Raw genomic sequence first — 14,747 nt, 5'->3', positions numbered from 1 at the left:
ACAAACGGTTAGAGCAACAGAACGGCTGTGGTTATGGTCAAAAGAAAAGCTTTAGACCATAATCAGTTAAAAAAACCTTAACTCAGAAGCAATAGTGGGGCCCTAGCTGATGGAATGCATGTTCATTTTCACACAAGGTAAAGTGCCTGCCTGCTTAATGGCAAGTTTCTGTTGGGATACTACAGCGCACAAACAGTATCACTTCAATATCATATACAGTCATGACTTGACATTCCGACCCTTAACAATCTGAAAACCTTGCTACCCGACAGGTTTTTAGGAATAACGAACGGAACCCATAATACATAGCCTTAATATACCGACAGCCTTGGATTCCGACTCCAACATGACATTTTATGACACAAATAAGGACAACGGCGTATTATCTGACTTAATCCGGCAGATTGGCTACGTTCAGACTGCAGGACTCGATGCTCAATTCTGATTTTTTAGTGAAATCCGATTTTTTTGTGAGTTCGTTCACATTTCCAATTAAATACGACTTGTATGTGATCTGCTGTGTGAAAACTTCGTACGACCCAAAAGTGTCCCGCATGTGCAGAAGTGGACACAACGACATCACACACAGCAGGCGTGCTCAGTGTTTAGGGTGGAGTGTATCTTGCGATTTTAAAGTTGTTGTTTTTTTTTCAAGTAGTTGTCCAACTGGAGCCAGCATATTTACAACGTAATCGCCATGGTTGTGGTGGCATTCTAACCCAAAAAATCCCAACAAATTTAGATTGTTGGGTTCTCTGTTCAAAATTCGTAAGGTCTTCACCTTACTATGTTACTATGAGATAACATATGTTGTAAACTGCGCTATATAAATAAAACTGAATTGAATTGGGGGCTGCAAGGTGGATCTGTGATTAGCACCATTGCCTCACAGCAAGAAGGTCACCGGTTCACATCCCAGTGAAGACACCCGAGATCTTTCTGCGTGCAGTTTGCATGTTCTCCCTGTGCAGTGTGGGTTCTCTCTGGGTTCTTCAGCTTCCTCCCACAGTCCACAGTGTATAGATAATGGATAGATAAATGGATGAATTGAACTGAATTGAATTAATTCAGAGGTATAGGTAGCTCTGAAAAATGTTTCAGACTTGGCATATTGAAATGACAGTTTCGGGGACAGCTGTGTGAAGGACATTGTATAATATCTACCTCTTTGAATGGTAGATATTGGATGGTAGATATTAAACTAGGTTTTCTTTCTGAGAAAGAAAACTTAGTTTAAAGAAGAAGATTTATTGTCGTACAAAAATACAACAAAATTTCATTTGGCATCATCTTTGTAGCAGCTAACATGGTCACAGTTCTAAGAAAAAAAAGTTAAAAGGTGATATAAATAATAAAATAGCAATAAAATAAATACTCTATTAAGTTTGCTCTTCAGCACAAAACTGCAAGTTAAAAACTTTCCTAAAGATCAAGAAAACAAGCTTGATGAAAACTGGGAACACATTCTTTGGTCAGATGATGGTCAGGATAAATTTGCTGAACTCAGATAGAGTCCAGCATGAACCTGGCCAGGACTACCGCAGTGAATGCATAGTCCTGACATGAAGTACAGAGGTGGGGGTATGATGGTATTTTTTGTTGATTGCTGTGTATACATCCCATATCAATCAAAAACTGTAAAGTAATAAGAGTCGAGTATCTCCGCTAAAGCAGTGCTTACGGGATGCATGCTACATATACTGTCATAAACATTTATCAACATTTGTCCCAAACACTTGGCTACAGTGCTTTAAGTCAGTGGTTTTCCACCATTCACCTTGAAAGTGAGGCAGGTTTGAGGTCTATGTAAGAAAAGCAGCTGAGTTTGCAGTTCCAGGTGTCAAACAGGCACCATTTAGCTGCACAAATTTGAGATGCCAATGAGTTAAACGGCAGAGTAGTCTTCTCACAAGTAAAACAAAGGTCTGTTGTGCCAGAAAACTATGAGCAGCTTGAAATATACTTGTCAGTGTTCACAGCGTTTGTCTAATTTTATGTGAAAACCATAACACGTGTAGATTTGCTTTGCTGCCTTGTTCTGTTCTTCTAATTAAATGAGCATGTCTTCTGTTCTGCTAGCTGCATAACAATACAAGATTTGAACTTGTTTTGTCTTGACATTTATCTACATAGTGGTCCAGTCCAGCGTGGTGGAAGTTTATGGTTTGTGCATTTGGCAGATTAAAAAGCAGTCATTTAGCAGATATTTAATCAGTAAATAATTTATATGATCTGATTATGCTTGATATTCTGATTAGATCTCTACTTAAAGCTACTTAAAACTGCATCAACCACTAACTCTCCCTCAATGACATGAGCAACCGAACTAGGATGGTTACACAGATGTCTGTCAGGTGCAGGTTATACAAGCCCACACAGTCCTGAATAAGTAAAAACACCTGGATGGATAAAATTGGGGCCTTTAAGGGATAATTCTGATTTATTCCAACATGTCATATTTCTAATGAATGTATTTATTCTGGCTCTATGGGTCGTACTAACTTTGCACTCTCCACTTATGTTGTAGAGATTTAGGGGAACAAGTAGTTTTACAAAACAACGTACAGCTACTGGAGCAAAAAAAATCATCTCTACACAAATCATTTCAAAAAAGTCCCCCCCCCAGTCTGACGAAAACTAAACACATAAATTAACCACCTGGGACAGCCAACATGGATGGAAACTTGCCAACTGACCTAATCATCTAACCGGCAAATTCATCCACACATGCTGGTTTATTTAATGTGTGTGGCAGAGAAAAGCTTTCAGTGTGTTGCTGTAGCAAACATTAGCCTCATACATGTAAACAAGCCAGCATCCATCCATCCATCGATTATCTATGCATCTATGCTTAATCCTCACTAGGGTCGCTGGAGCCTATCCCCGCTGACTTAGAGTGAAGGCAGGGGACAGGCTATCGCGGGGCTACACAGAGAGACAAACAAGCACACTCACATTCACACCTACGGACAATTTGGAATCACTAATTAACCTCAACATGTTTTTGGACTGTGTGGGAGGTAGCTGGAGAACCCGGAGAGAAGAAAGATCCCGGGTGTCCTCACTGGGACACGAACTGCAACCATCTGGCAAAGGGGCAACCACTGATAATCCAGAATTACCCTTAAACAAGAAAAAACAAGAGAACATCACAAAAAACAATATATTACATCCACAACAAAGAAATTCGGCATTAACAGTCACCCCACTGTTTCAAGCTGTTCAAGTGACTGATGACTGTGCAGGGTTTCCCTCTAGATCTTTATTGCTGTAACGTACCTTATGTGTGGCTTTGAGAAATTGGCCTCATTTAATAACCTGAATAAATTCACCAGTGACAAAAACAGTTTCCAAATTGCTGTTACACGAGCTGTCATCCACTTTAAAGCAATGACTATGAAAGGGGACCCTTTTGAAAGCTTTCACTTTCCCCACATGAAACCCAGTGGAGGCCCTACAGTCAACCGACATGGACTTCCCATGTGGGACCCATGTTACTGAACACATATGGGTCTTGTGTAGTGCACAGTCCACATTTAGCCCTAACAGTTTGCCCATGGCGCACTTGCTACCCATGCTGCCCACATGTAGTTCATATGGCACGCACATGTGTTCAGCTACTTCATTCAGTGACTGAATTAGTGTTGTAGGTGAATTTCAAATGTGATCGCGGTAATGCAAAACATTTTAGCTGGTTGTATCAGTTACATGATGCTGGAATTGGTTAATACACTTGTGTAAGCAAGGAAATGTACTCAAAAGTTTAATCTGTTTTTCATTGGTCTTTGCACACTGCAGTGTTTATTTTTGCACTGCTAACAAGTTGCTTCTGGGTGAAAGAAAAAAAAAAACTTTCAAGACCAAGGAGGAAGTACCTTGTGCAAGATGGCAATATTCTACCGAATCTCACACAGACAGAGAACAAGGGTTACAGGAGCTGGGAGGAGACTTTGTACAAGAAAGCTTGTGGTTGCTGTAGTGTGTTCAGCTCACTGCTTGTCCCCTGTCTTTAAAGCCTCTGCCAGCACACTGCAGCCCTCTCTGCCATGTTTATATTTCTGTTTTCCCATCCCAGCATAGTGCTCACGTTGTTATTTTCTCCGGCCCTGCCTTGTGGTCTATGGAACCATGTTTGCGCTGCAAAATGAACACAGAGAGAGCTCTGCAGAAAATGCTCTGCGAGGTCATCATGTGTCACATGGCACAGCATTAAACTCACAAAAGAATTTTATAGGGACGAGGGGGAGGAGGAGGAGGAGGAGGAGGAGGAGAGGAGAAATGGGGACAGAGGAGAGGAAAAGACAGAGATGTGGTAATTTCACAATTTTTATTCTCCAGCTATATGTCACATAGTGTTTGTGACATCTCAACATTATACCACAGTCTATTCATTGGGCTTTTAATGGACTGTTGGACTAAAGCATTGTTATATCCACACTCACATATGTGTTAGTGCTGTGGGTATGTGTATATATATGTGTGTGTGTGTGTGTGTGTGAAAGTCTTTACATTTTTATCTGGAAACATGCTTTGGCTCTAGGATATACAGCAATCAGCCACAACATTAGTTGCTACAACAGTAGGTGAGATACATAAGGCAGCAAGAGAACAGTCATTTCCTGCGTTACTAAAGTTCGTTTTTGAATGCAGAAACAATGAGGATCTGAGTGACTCTGATAAAGACCAGATTGTGATGACTTGATGACTGAGTCAGAGCATCTCCAAAACAGCAGGTCATGTGCATGTTTTCAGTATACAGTGGTTAGGACGTACCGAAAGTGGTCCAAGGAAGGACAAGCAGTGAACTGGTGAGAGGATCATGGGCACTCAAGGCCCACTGATGTGTGTGGGGAGCGAAGACTGGCGCATGGGATCCATGAAGTCAGATGCCACCTTGTAACTTCCAGGACTTAGAGAATCTGTTGCTAATGTCTTGGTGTCTGATATGACAGGACACCTCCAGAGGTCTGTGGAGTCCAGACCTCCATGTCAGAGCTGTTTTTGGTGGGATAAGTGGCGATCTCTGTAATACTAGGTTGCAGCTGATAATTGTGTAATGAATGAGCTGTATGTCTAATTGTTTAATTGTGTGGACATGATATAGTTTTAAACACACACAAGAAAGGCGTGAACAAGGAAATGGTATTTTTTTGTTATAAATTTTGAAGACTAATTTTAAAGCGGCTGAAAATTTTGTTTAGGCTCATCTCCAGCTATTCTAGTTCTTGTCTTTCAGCAATGTGCTGTATTAACTGCACTTTACTGATGTCATTGATGCAGGTTCAGCATTTGTTTCAAGGCTGGTGCAAGTGAGTAAAACACATTTTAAAGCAGAGTAAGAAAAAGTGCCAATTTACTCTTTACAGGCACTTTTAGACAATATAGTTCCAGGAACTGAAGAGGCAGAGAACGTCCCTTTTCCTGTTTGTGGTTCTACGGCATCTGAAGACATGTGAAACAGATGAATTAATGACAGAGCAACAAAACCCCAGCAAAGTTTGAAAGTGATTCCCACATAGAGAGAAACAACCACAGAGGGAGAGGGTTAAAGTCATTGTGTTGGTCATTGTGTTGGTGTTGGTCGTTTGAATGAATGTTGCAAAGCAGAACTGAGGAGGTCCAAAGTAGTAATGACAGGTTCACGGATTTATGGGCATTTATTTCTGCTTCACTATGTAACTGTAATGAATCAAAGAGCAAATACACATTTCTGTTGTTGGCTCTGACAATGGCTCATCTTTTTCTCTTGTGGTTATTCTTGTTCCCACACTTCTCTCATTGTCTTCTCTCAGTCAATCAAAAACATACTGAAAGAAACATCCATCCATAGACCTAATAATTATTTTTGTGGCAACAAGTGCATGTGATCAATTTGTGTGTCTTATGAACTCAGACCTTTTTCTCAGTTAAATCTCCAACAGAACAAGTTCGTAACAAGTCCACCACATCAGAAAACAAATGTACATAGCCATTCTGAACAGCCTGGGAGGCAGAGTGAAAAAACAACAAAAACAGTCACCATAGAGAGAGGAAAGATGTATGTGATCACCTAGAAATGGGTAAGAGCTTGCATTTCCATACGGTCTCTCCAGGAAGACATTCATAGTGTTGCACTCATGAAAAGTGCTGCAAACTGCTGAGTGACAACAGAAAAAGAGATCAATCCTCGACTCCTACCAGTGCAGAACTGGCCACTCACTGCATGGAGTGGGTGTGAATGTTGGAAAGCCAGTTTTTTGGAAATTTACAGGAATTGTTGGACACTGCCCCACCCTGAAAAGGTGTGGGGGAGGACGTTTCCAAAGCTATTCGACTGTTAGACAAGTAGATCAAAAGGAGTGTAAAGGTTACCCAACTTACGTATGAAGCCTTCCTGGTGGCTCCGTGAGGACATTGTTATTACTCTGAGACGTGTTGGAACAAATAAAGTACTTTTGCTGTTTGCAAAGCCTTAATAGCGATGAGGATGGAAGATGTTTCCTTTTTCACAAGGGTGGAGTCAAGGTACACAATAATCTGAAGATGTCAGCCCTTTGGGGACATGAAGGTGCTCAATCAGCTTCACAGGAAATGTATATGCTATGCATTTTAGTAATTTTGGCACAAGAGTCTCTGAAGTTGAAAAGGTTGATCACAGGGAAAAGCATGAATGTACATGCACCAAATAAATGTCATGGAAAAATGCCAATTAGATTGTTTTATTTCAGTTCGATACTTTCCAGTTGATATTTTCATTATGGTGCTACTCGTACAGACACAAAAAATTATCGCCTGAGAGTCACAGATACTGTGTGTGTCTGTAACAAAATGGGAATCTTTATCCTGATGGTAAAATACCTGGAGAAAATGATGACTGGTGATTTTTATTTTTTATTTTTTGTAACAGTAGTGGATGTCAAGGTCTGGGATATATGAGATGATTAGAGAACAGTCAGTTTTTGTTGAAGTGGGGATGAAATGCACAGACGTCAAGATCTGAAATTATGGCCAGATGACTGGGTTGGAGCATCTCTGTAATGGTAAAGCCTTGTGGGGCTAGTGGTGAGCACCACGGTGTTGGCATGTTCTGGCACAATTCTGATCCTCAGTGGCTCCAATTTGCAACCTTCAGGACCTAAAAGATCTGCTGCAAATGTCTTAGTACCTGAACTAGAGGTGTTGTGTAGAATTCAAGCCCCAGCAGGTGGGAGATGTTTTGCTGGCATGTGAATTAGGCAGGAGTAGTTTTGACTCATTGATGTATGCTTAATTTATGTGTTAATCTGTCCAGTGAGTGTCAAATTATGTTTTCCTGGACTAAATAGTTTGATGAACAACTGGCTGAATAAGTTTTCACCCATGATTTAGGAAGGTTGGACTGGACAGAGGTGGACTCTTCTACTGAGCCATGTTGCTGTGGTCAGTATGGAGTGTAACGTTGCTACTGACTGCGCTGGAGGCTGCAGAAGAGGACGATGTCCGAGCAGGTAGGTGTTACACCGGCACACCTGAGAGAGCCCATTAAAGTGGATACCAGCGTAGCATAATATAAAACGATTGTGAACTGACCTCTTGAGTCTAAAATTTCTGAAAATTTACTTTGTATTCATCTGTATTTTAAAGTGTTCTCTTTGATAACTGTTTGCATATATTTATGTGTGTGTGTGTGTGTGTGTCCATGTGTGTACACAGGCTGCAGCACAGCCGTGAATGACCTGGTGTATATTGTTGATGGCTCATGGAGTGTTGGCTTCTCTGACTTTGACACGGCCAAGCAGTGGCTTATCAACATCACCAGTCAGTTTGACATCAGTTCCCACTACACACAGGTAATGTGATCCACTTTATGCTGTGCTGAGCTTCCCTCAAACCACTGACATCGTATTTCTCCTTTCATATTTAGCAGCATTTTTTAAACCCTATCTGAATGACACTTTGTATATGTGTCAGTTGCTAGCTTTTATGAAACATCATGTTCCTACAGATTTGTTGGCCTGTTATATGAGCTAAAGAGCATCAGCTAACCTGTATTCCACCTTCATTAGTATTGTCTGTGTCTGCTGTAGGTGGCTGTGATCCAGTATAGTGACACACCTCGACTGGAGATTCCTCTGGGGAAACATCAGGGCGGAGCAGAGCTCATCCAGGCCATACAGAGCATCACCTACCTGGGAGGAAACACACAGGCAAGACTGCATGCTTTTCCTTTGCATTACAGTTAGGACCCTGAAAATATATTCCGTCATACATGCTGATATCTTGATGCAGGTTGACACTGAACATGCACACCGTACACATATATTAGATTTTAGATTTTAGGCATAACGTATTCCATTTTATTTCATTTGCAAAATCACCAAATTAGAATGAGTTTCTACCAGAAAGAAAGAGAAAGAGATTAAGTATCCAGAACAGCGACAACGCTATTTGTGCTGCTTCATTTGACTGAACCTTGAACACATGTCTTCTCCTCCCATGACATCAATCACCTAAATGAACAAATCAATCAGGATGGGAAGAAAAATAAAGTGCTAAACTTGTTCCAAGGGTGTTGAATACATTTTCAGTTTCCCTTCTCATTTATTTGAAATAAAATGTGAGAAGAAACCATTAAAAACTGTGCAGCACATGAGCCCTGCTGCAGGGGTGTAATGGTAGAAGGGTGAGGGGAGGGCTGGATCTAATCTTGACCTCTTTAGGAGTGATTATTGTAAAGGATAAAAAGTAACACACAGCATAAAAAGATCAGTACAGAATAATGAATCCATTCAGACACAGTGTTTATAGGTGTTAAACTAGTGAAGGTTTATGACCTGATGCTTCACTACTGACTCCTACTGGTTGAGTTGGACACCTGCGTGCAGCAGGGTGGACGAGTAAAGCCTAAAATATACTATAAAATGTTGTATGCAATCTTCACTGCTTCTAGTTCTTCTTACAAAAACAAGAAACTAATAAAGTGGAACAGGCTGCGGCTGGTTATATCCACGGGTGCCAACATTCACTCAACACAGGTGCATCTGCAGCAGCATGACCACACGGCAACACCACAAGCAGAAAAATGTTCAACAAACACAGGCACGCAAACTTTGAGAAACAGAACTACAAATCTGTCCCTTTGAATTCTGTATTCTACAGCTGTATCCTGTTACATTTAGATGGTGTAATACTAAGGCTTCCCGTTTCAAAAAGAGCTTTTTTTTTTTTTTTTTTACAGGTTTATATCATTTAATTTGCACTTTGTGCTGCAGCTGCTGTTGGCTTCAATCTAGTGAACAGTCCAGTTCACACGCACATGTTCCCTCACAACGTCATGCTTTTTTTTAATTGGCCCCACCAGTGTGTCAGTAATTTTCTGACTTGTTTGTGCAGACGGGCCGGGCCATCAAGTTTGCTGTGAACCACGTGTTCTCCTCTTCTCAGCGAGCCAACCTGGTCAAGAACCGCATCGCTGTGGTGGTCACTGATGGCAAGTCTCAGGATGATGTGGTAAATGTCACTGTGCCGTTGAGTTAAACCAAGTCAAGTTTTTTTTTTTGATTGGCCCGAAATCCCAGTGGAGCTTCCACACTATGGCATTAATATGAAAGTTGCTGGTTCATACTCTCTGACGAAGGATCACTTTCACCACAGAAACCCTATTTTTTTTTCTGTAGGTGGATGCCAGCATGGAGGCTCGAGCTCAGGGTGTTACAGTATTTGCTGTGGGAGTTGGCAGTGAGATCACCACCTCGGAGCTGGTATCTATCGCCAATAAACCATCATCCACCTATGTCCTATACGCTGAAGATTACACCACCATCGACCGTATCAGAGACTCCATGGAACAGAAGCTATGTGAAGGTCAGAAAATCAAGCTAAGGACTTGATTTTTTTTTTTCTTCTTATTACGCTGTAAGGTGTGTTGGTAGAACTGTTGACAGCTGGTATTTTGCCAATGTTACCTTAGACACTGGCATTGACATGAGTTTTTAAAATTATATATCATGTTAGTCTTTTTATTTATTTTTTTTTAGCACTTTTTTTTTAGCAATTCAAAATATGAATTTCAAGCTCCTACGACTGAAAATGTAATATCCTCTGCCACATACACACACACACATAAATAAACAAATAAAGAGATACACAAAGAGAGCTGTTTTTTTTAGAGAATAGTCTTTTAAATGATCTAACAACCTGTAATGGGATATTTCTATGTTAGGACAATTAAAACGACTGTATTTAAGGCCTGGGTTGGATACTCCTCAAAGAGTTTCCTGTTGCACTATTGCAGACTTAATTTTGCTTAGTTTTTATCCAAAAATAGATGCCCTTTGTTATCTGTAAGAATACAGATCAATGTACCACCAAATAACACAGCATACTCAGAAACTGCACGACTGTTAGTTTCTGTTGAGTTGGAGGTTAGCTGTCTGAATAAATTAGTTTTTTCTTTCTAGAGTCTGTATGTCCCACACGAATCCCAGTGGCGTCTCGTGATGAGAAAGGCTTTGAGCTGATGGTGGGCATGAACATTCAGAAGAAGGCCAAGAAGATCCCTGGCTCTCTGGTTTCAGAAACAGCCTACACCCTCACTGCCTCCACTGACATTACTGAGAATACCAGGTATCATACATTCCAAATCAGTGTGTTTGATTCTGTCTTGGTTTTGCGTTATTAAAAGTACATAGATATATAATTGTTTTACTTCATCTGTCTTCTAGAGAGATTTTCCCAGAAGGCCTCCCTCCATCCTATGTGTTTGTAGCCACTGTGCGTCTAAAAGGGACTTCGAGCAAGCTGCCGTTTGACCTTTGGCGGGTGCTGTCAAAGGATAAGGAGATCCAGGCTGCAGTAACACTGAGTGGAAAAGACAAAGCTGTCACCTTCACTACGACCAGCATGACAGAAAAGGAACAGAGAGTCACCTTTAAAGCAGGCTTTCAGGTTGGTGAGGATTGAGTGTCCATAACAGATCAATATGGGAAACATTTCTCACTCTGCTACTTGCCTTTTGGCTTGGCTTTGACTTCAAAGCCCCTTTTTTGAATACGACCAAGTGTAAAAATTCCTGTCAAGAGACGTTACTGCACTTTTGCCTGTGGATAAAGCTACAAAGACTGCGTGAGCTCGACTATTCATCACAAATTATTCAGGTTGGTTGACCTTACCATGAAATTTCAGATGAGCTAAGAGGTGTAAAATCAAACCAAGACCTCCTAATGTTGAAAAAATTATATTAATTTTCCCTTCTTGGCATTGATTAAACTTTAAAAAATGAATTTATGTTAATCAAAATGACTTTCATTTTTATTTCATTAAAATAATCTCTTTATGACTAAATATGGCCTAGAAGTAACTCGACACCTTTACTACATTTAGTATGCACAGATTTATGAATATGCTAATAGGCCTCTGCCTCTGTCTTAACCATCTCCTCGACTGCTCACCTGCTCACAATATGCTGTTTCAACTTAAGCAGAGTCAAAGCTTGTTGTGAGAATCTCTCTGCTCTGCCCTCTAGTGGTCAAAAATCACTTGATGCTCCTTTAAAAAGCTCAGTTAATGCAGCTGCTTAAACCTCGTAATTCGTGATTCGTAATGTAGAAAAAAAAAGAGAAAAACGCAAAAATCACAACAGATTATACTGATGAATATACATGGCATAGTGTGCTGTGCTACTGTGAAAGAACACATTGTGTTATTGCAGCGTCTCATCCAATCTTGGGTTTCCCTTCATGTTAGTTGCTATGAATGAGCTTGACTGGGATGACTTGCAGAGGGCCAACCTAGCAGTTATTTAAATATCATCCACTGTTCGCTTCAATACGCTGCTGAAACAGAGGAGATGTAATGTGATGGAGGCCAGGAGGAGGCTCAAAGAAAATGTTTCCTGCTCTAAACCACTGACTTTCCTCAGTGGAAACTAGTTGGTGGATGTGTAGTACTTGGAACGCATGTCCCTGTTTCCATGGTAGCACAAGGTAATGATCCTGTTGGGCTCGCCAGGTTGTTTTTTCCAACGGGCATCCACCATCCTCCATCCTAGCACACACCTAGACTTTAGCGAGGAGTGCTGAACAAGGTTGTAATTATGTTGAATTTGTGTTTGCACATGTTTGATTTGATTTGGTTTGATGTGGCACGAGGTAGAGGCCTGTGATTTGTCATTTGGAGATGACGGCTGTGGCTCAGTCCCAATGAAACAATAGCTGCTCTGTTCCTCTCTCCCACTCTACGGCTTGAAAAAGTTTGTGATGGAAAAAGGAAGGAGTTCTTGGTTGTAATACTTTGCTGTTCGTAACTATTTGCGTAGTATTTAGGGAACACATTTTTGGCCTTACTGACAAAATTAGATTAAATGAACCACACATACACACACATACACATGAGGTCTGCCAACAGAAATGGAAGGCTGAGTGAAAGAGGATTTGACAAGTTAATAATTGTTTTCACATCCAACTTTGCTCATGAATGGAAGCCTGGACAAAGATGTGCTTCAGTCTCTCAGCAAATGCATCTTTATATTTGAGATAATCTTGAAAAAAGGAAGGTGTTCATGAAATATATACTCTCTCCCTCAGAGTCTGTATGATGGAAAATGGCATCAGCTTAAACTCCTGGTGAGGCCACGTCACGTCACTGGTTTCCTTGACGATCAGCAGATCCAGGAGGTCATGTTGGACCCAGTGGAGCCCATTTACATCAATGGGGAGACACAGGTGTCTAAGAGGCGAGGAACGAGCGTCACTGTACCTGTGAGTATCCAATCACGTCTAAATAATGCTGCAACTAAGAAGTCCATTGCAGGTCATCACTTGCTTGAAAGAACATGAGTTGTTTTGAGCAGATTTAAAGAATATTAATAGTTTAGATTTAGGAGATGTTCAATATTATTACATTGTTTTATACTGAATGTCTTGGACACATTGATCATTTGCCCAGTAAAGACCTGGTAGTGGAGAAACATTACTGATTCTCAGTCCACTACAGTTTTGGTATTGGTTGTTGATATTTGGTTCAGTCCATGAAAAAACTGAAAGAGTGAAATTTACATATAATAAGAGAATGAAGAAGAGGACTTATTGTACGTGTTCACAGGATCTGTCATTTCTGTGCTTCCCATTGATTGTCTATGTAAGCAGCCATGCAGTGCTTTCTGGTAGGAGACTGAGGGTTGGCTACTTAATGTGAAACAGTGGCGCCCAGCAACCACGTGATACCTCTGGAAATTCCCAGAAAACTATTAAGCTAACTGTTGTTGAAAATAAAATAAATAAAAACAGATCTAGCAGCAGCATGGCTTATGTCTTGCCTCTAATGGTTTTAGAAACACATTTTGACGCAATGTATTTGTATTATAAACACACACACACACACACACACACACACACACACACACACACACATACATATGTAGGCTTCTGAACAAGCCGCCATATTGGCGTGGTTTGAAATCCAGAAGCCGCCAGCCCATGAGTAAAGCATTCTTCCAATCAGGTGTAGCCACTGTTTACGCAAGTGTATGAGGGTGTCGCCTCTTATGGTTTCCTGTTGGAAAACACCTGTCAATCATCTGTCATCACTGCCTTGTCCCACGCCTATTAAGCGTCCAGTGTTGGCAAGTGGCATGACCCCTCGCATCCAAAAGCGCCACTGCAGACTCTTATCATTATGCCAGTGTTTTACTTTCTGTGTCCAGATTTTGTGCACCCATAATTTGTAGACGACAGTACAAGGGCAACAGTGTGCATGACCGGACTAGATAGATACAACCTAACGTACATGTATGGATGAAGTCTTCAAGAGTGGACTGTCATAAGGTAGAAAATAGAATAGAGGGTTAAAATGTACAGACACCTACAGACACTACAGATGAGCAGCTGTTGGTTTTACACTACTTTTCTAGTGTGCTGGAGTCCACTTGGAGACTCCATTCCATGTATGTTTAGTAAGTCATAACTATGTGTTCTGCTACTGTTGAGCATGCGTGTTATTGGCCTTGTCATTGAGCTGATTGACTGTGCAGACACAAACTTAGGGCTGAACACAGATGTCGAACCTTCACAGAACCCTCTGGCCTAATGGCAAGAACACGTCTGAGTTGTCGGAAGTACAATCAAGACTTTAATAGCAATTTGCACAATGGTAATTCTAAAGTTTTCTGTAAAATATTCTTTTGTAGCCTAATAATACATCCGTGTGTAACAACTACAGCATGATGGTTTTGTGCATGTGTGCAGCAAGGTTGAGGTTGGGGAAAAGTTATTGTCTTGATTAAATATATAAAAACTAAACAAAGTTAAACTGATGCTAGAGTTGCTGTGAATTGAATAGAAGGATAGTACAACTTTGATGTAGTATACATTGCTTTATTTATGTCCTGAACCGGGATGAAGAATAAACTGATGTCCTACTGTCTAAATAATTATGTCTGTATCACATTTCTCATGAATCCGGTGTTAGTGTCTGTTATAATCACTAAGGTACCAGACGGCTATTGATTTAATGCATGATGTTAAAGTTCAGACTTCATAAAAATTATGAGAATATATGCACTTCATTATTGATGTTTATGACTAAAAATAAAAGAGATATTACACCAAATACCAGCTACATGACATCTATATGTATACCAGTGAGATGTCTGTTGACAGTCAGTAATGGAATTTTTTTTACATTCTTTTGATTCAGGTGGAGATCCAGAAGCTGCGTTTGTACTGTGATCCTCATCAGAGTGAGAGAGAAACAGCTTGTGAAATCTACTCTGTGGTAAGAGCATCCGTCTG

At 40.6% G+C, this 14,747-nt stretch overlaps 1 protein-coding gene across 1 annotated transcript; it reads left to right on the top strand.

Annotated features, from left to right (window-relative positions):
• Positions 1 to 7,387: 7,387 nt before the first annotated feature.
• LOC103374217 (collagen alpha-1(XXI) chain-like) lies at positions 7,388 to 14,730 on the top strand (the record flags this gene model as incomplete). The annotated part of the gene is made up of 9 exons (XM_008304265.1): positions 7,388 to 7,466; positions 7,672 to 7,808; positions 8,046 to 8,165; positions 9,352 to 9,468; positions 9,636 to 9,822; positions 10,419 to 10,584; positions 10,683 to 10,905; positions 12,543 to 12,716; positions 14,653 to 14,730. Coding segments are annotated over exons 1-9 (1,281 nt in total), but the record flags the coding sequence as incomplete, so codon positions are not given.
• Between the last annotated feature and the right edge of the window lie 17 nt (positions 14,731 to 14,747).

This window comes from Stegastes partitus, unplaced genomic scaffold (assembly GCF_000690725.1).
Source record: "Stegastes partitus isolate 25-593 unplaced genomic scaffold, Stegastes_partitus-1.0.2 Scaffold2181, whole genome shotgun sequence".
NCBI lineage: Eukaryota > Metazoa > Chordata > Actinopteri > Pomacentridae > Stegastes > Stegastes partitus.
This window is presented reverse-complemented; position numbering and strand designations above follow the sequence as displayed.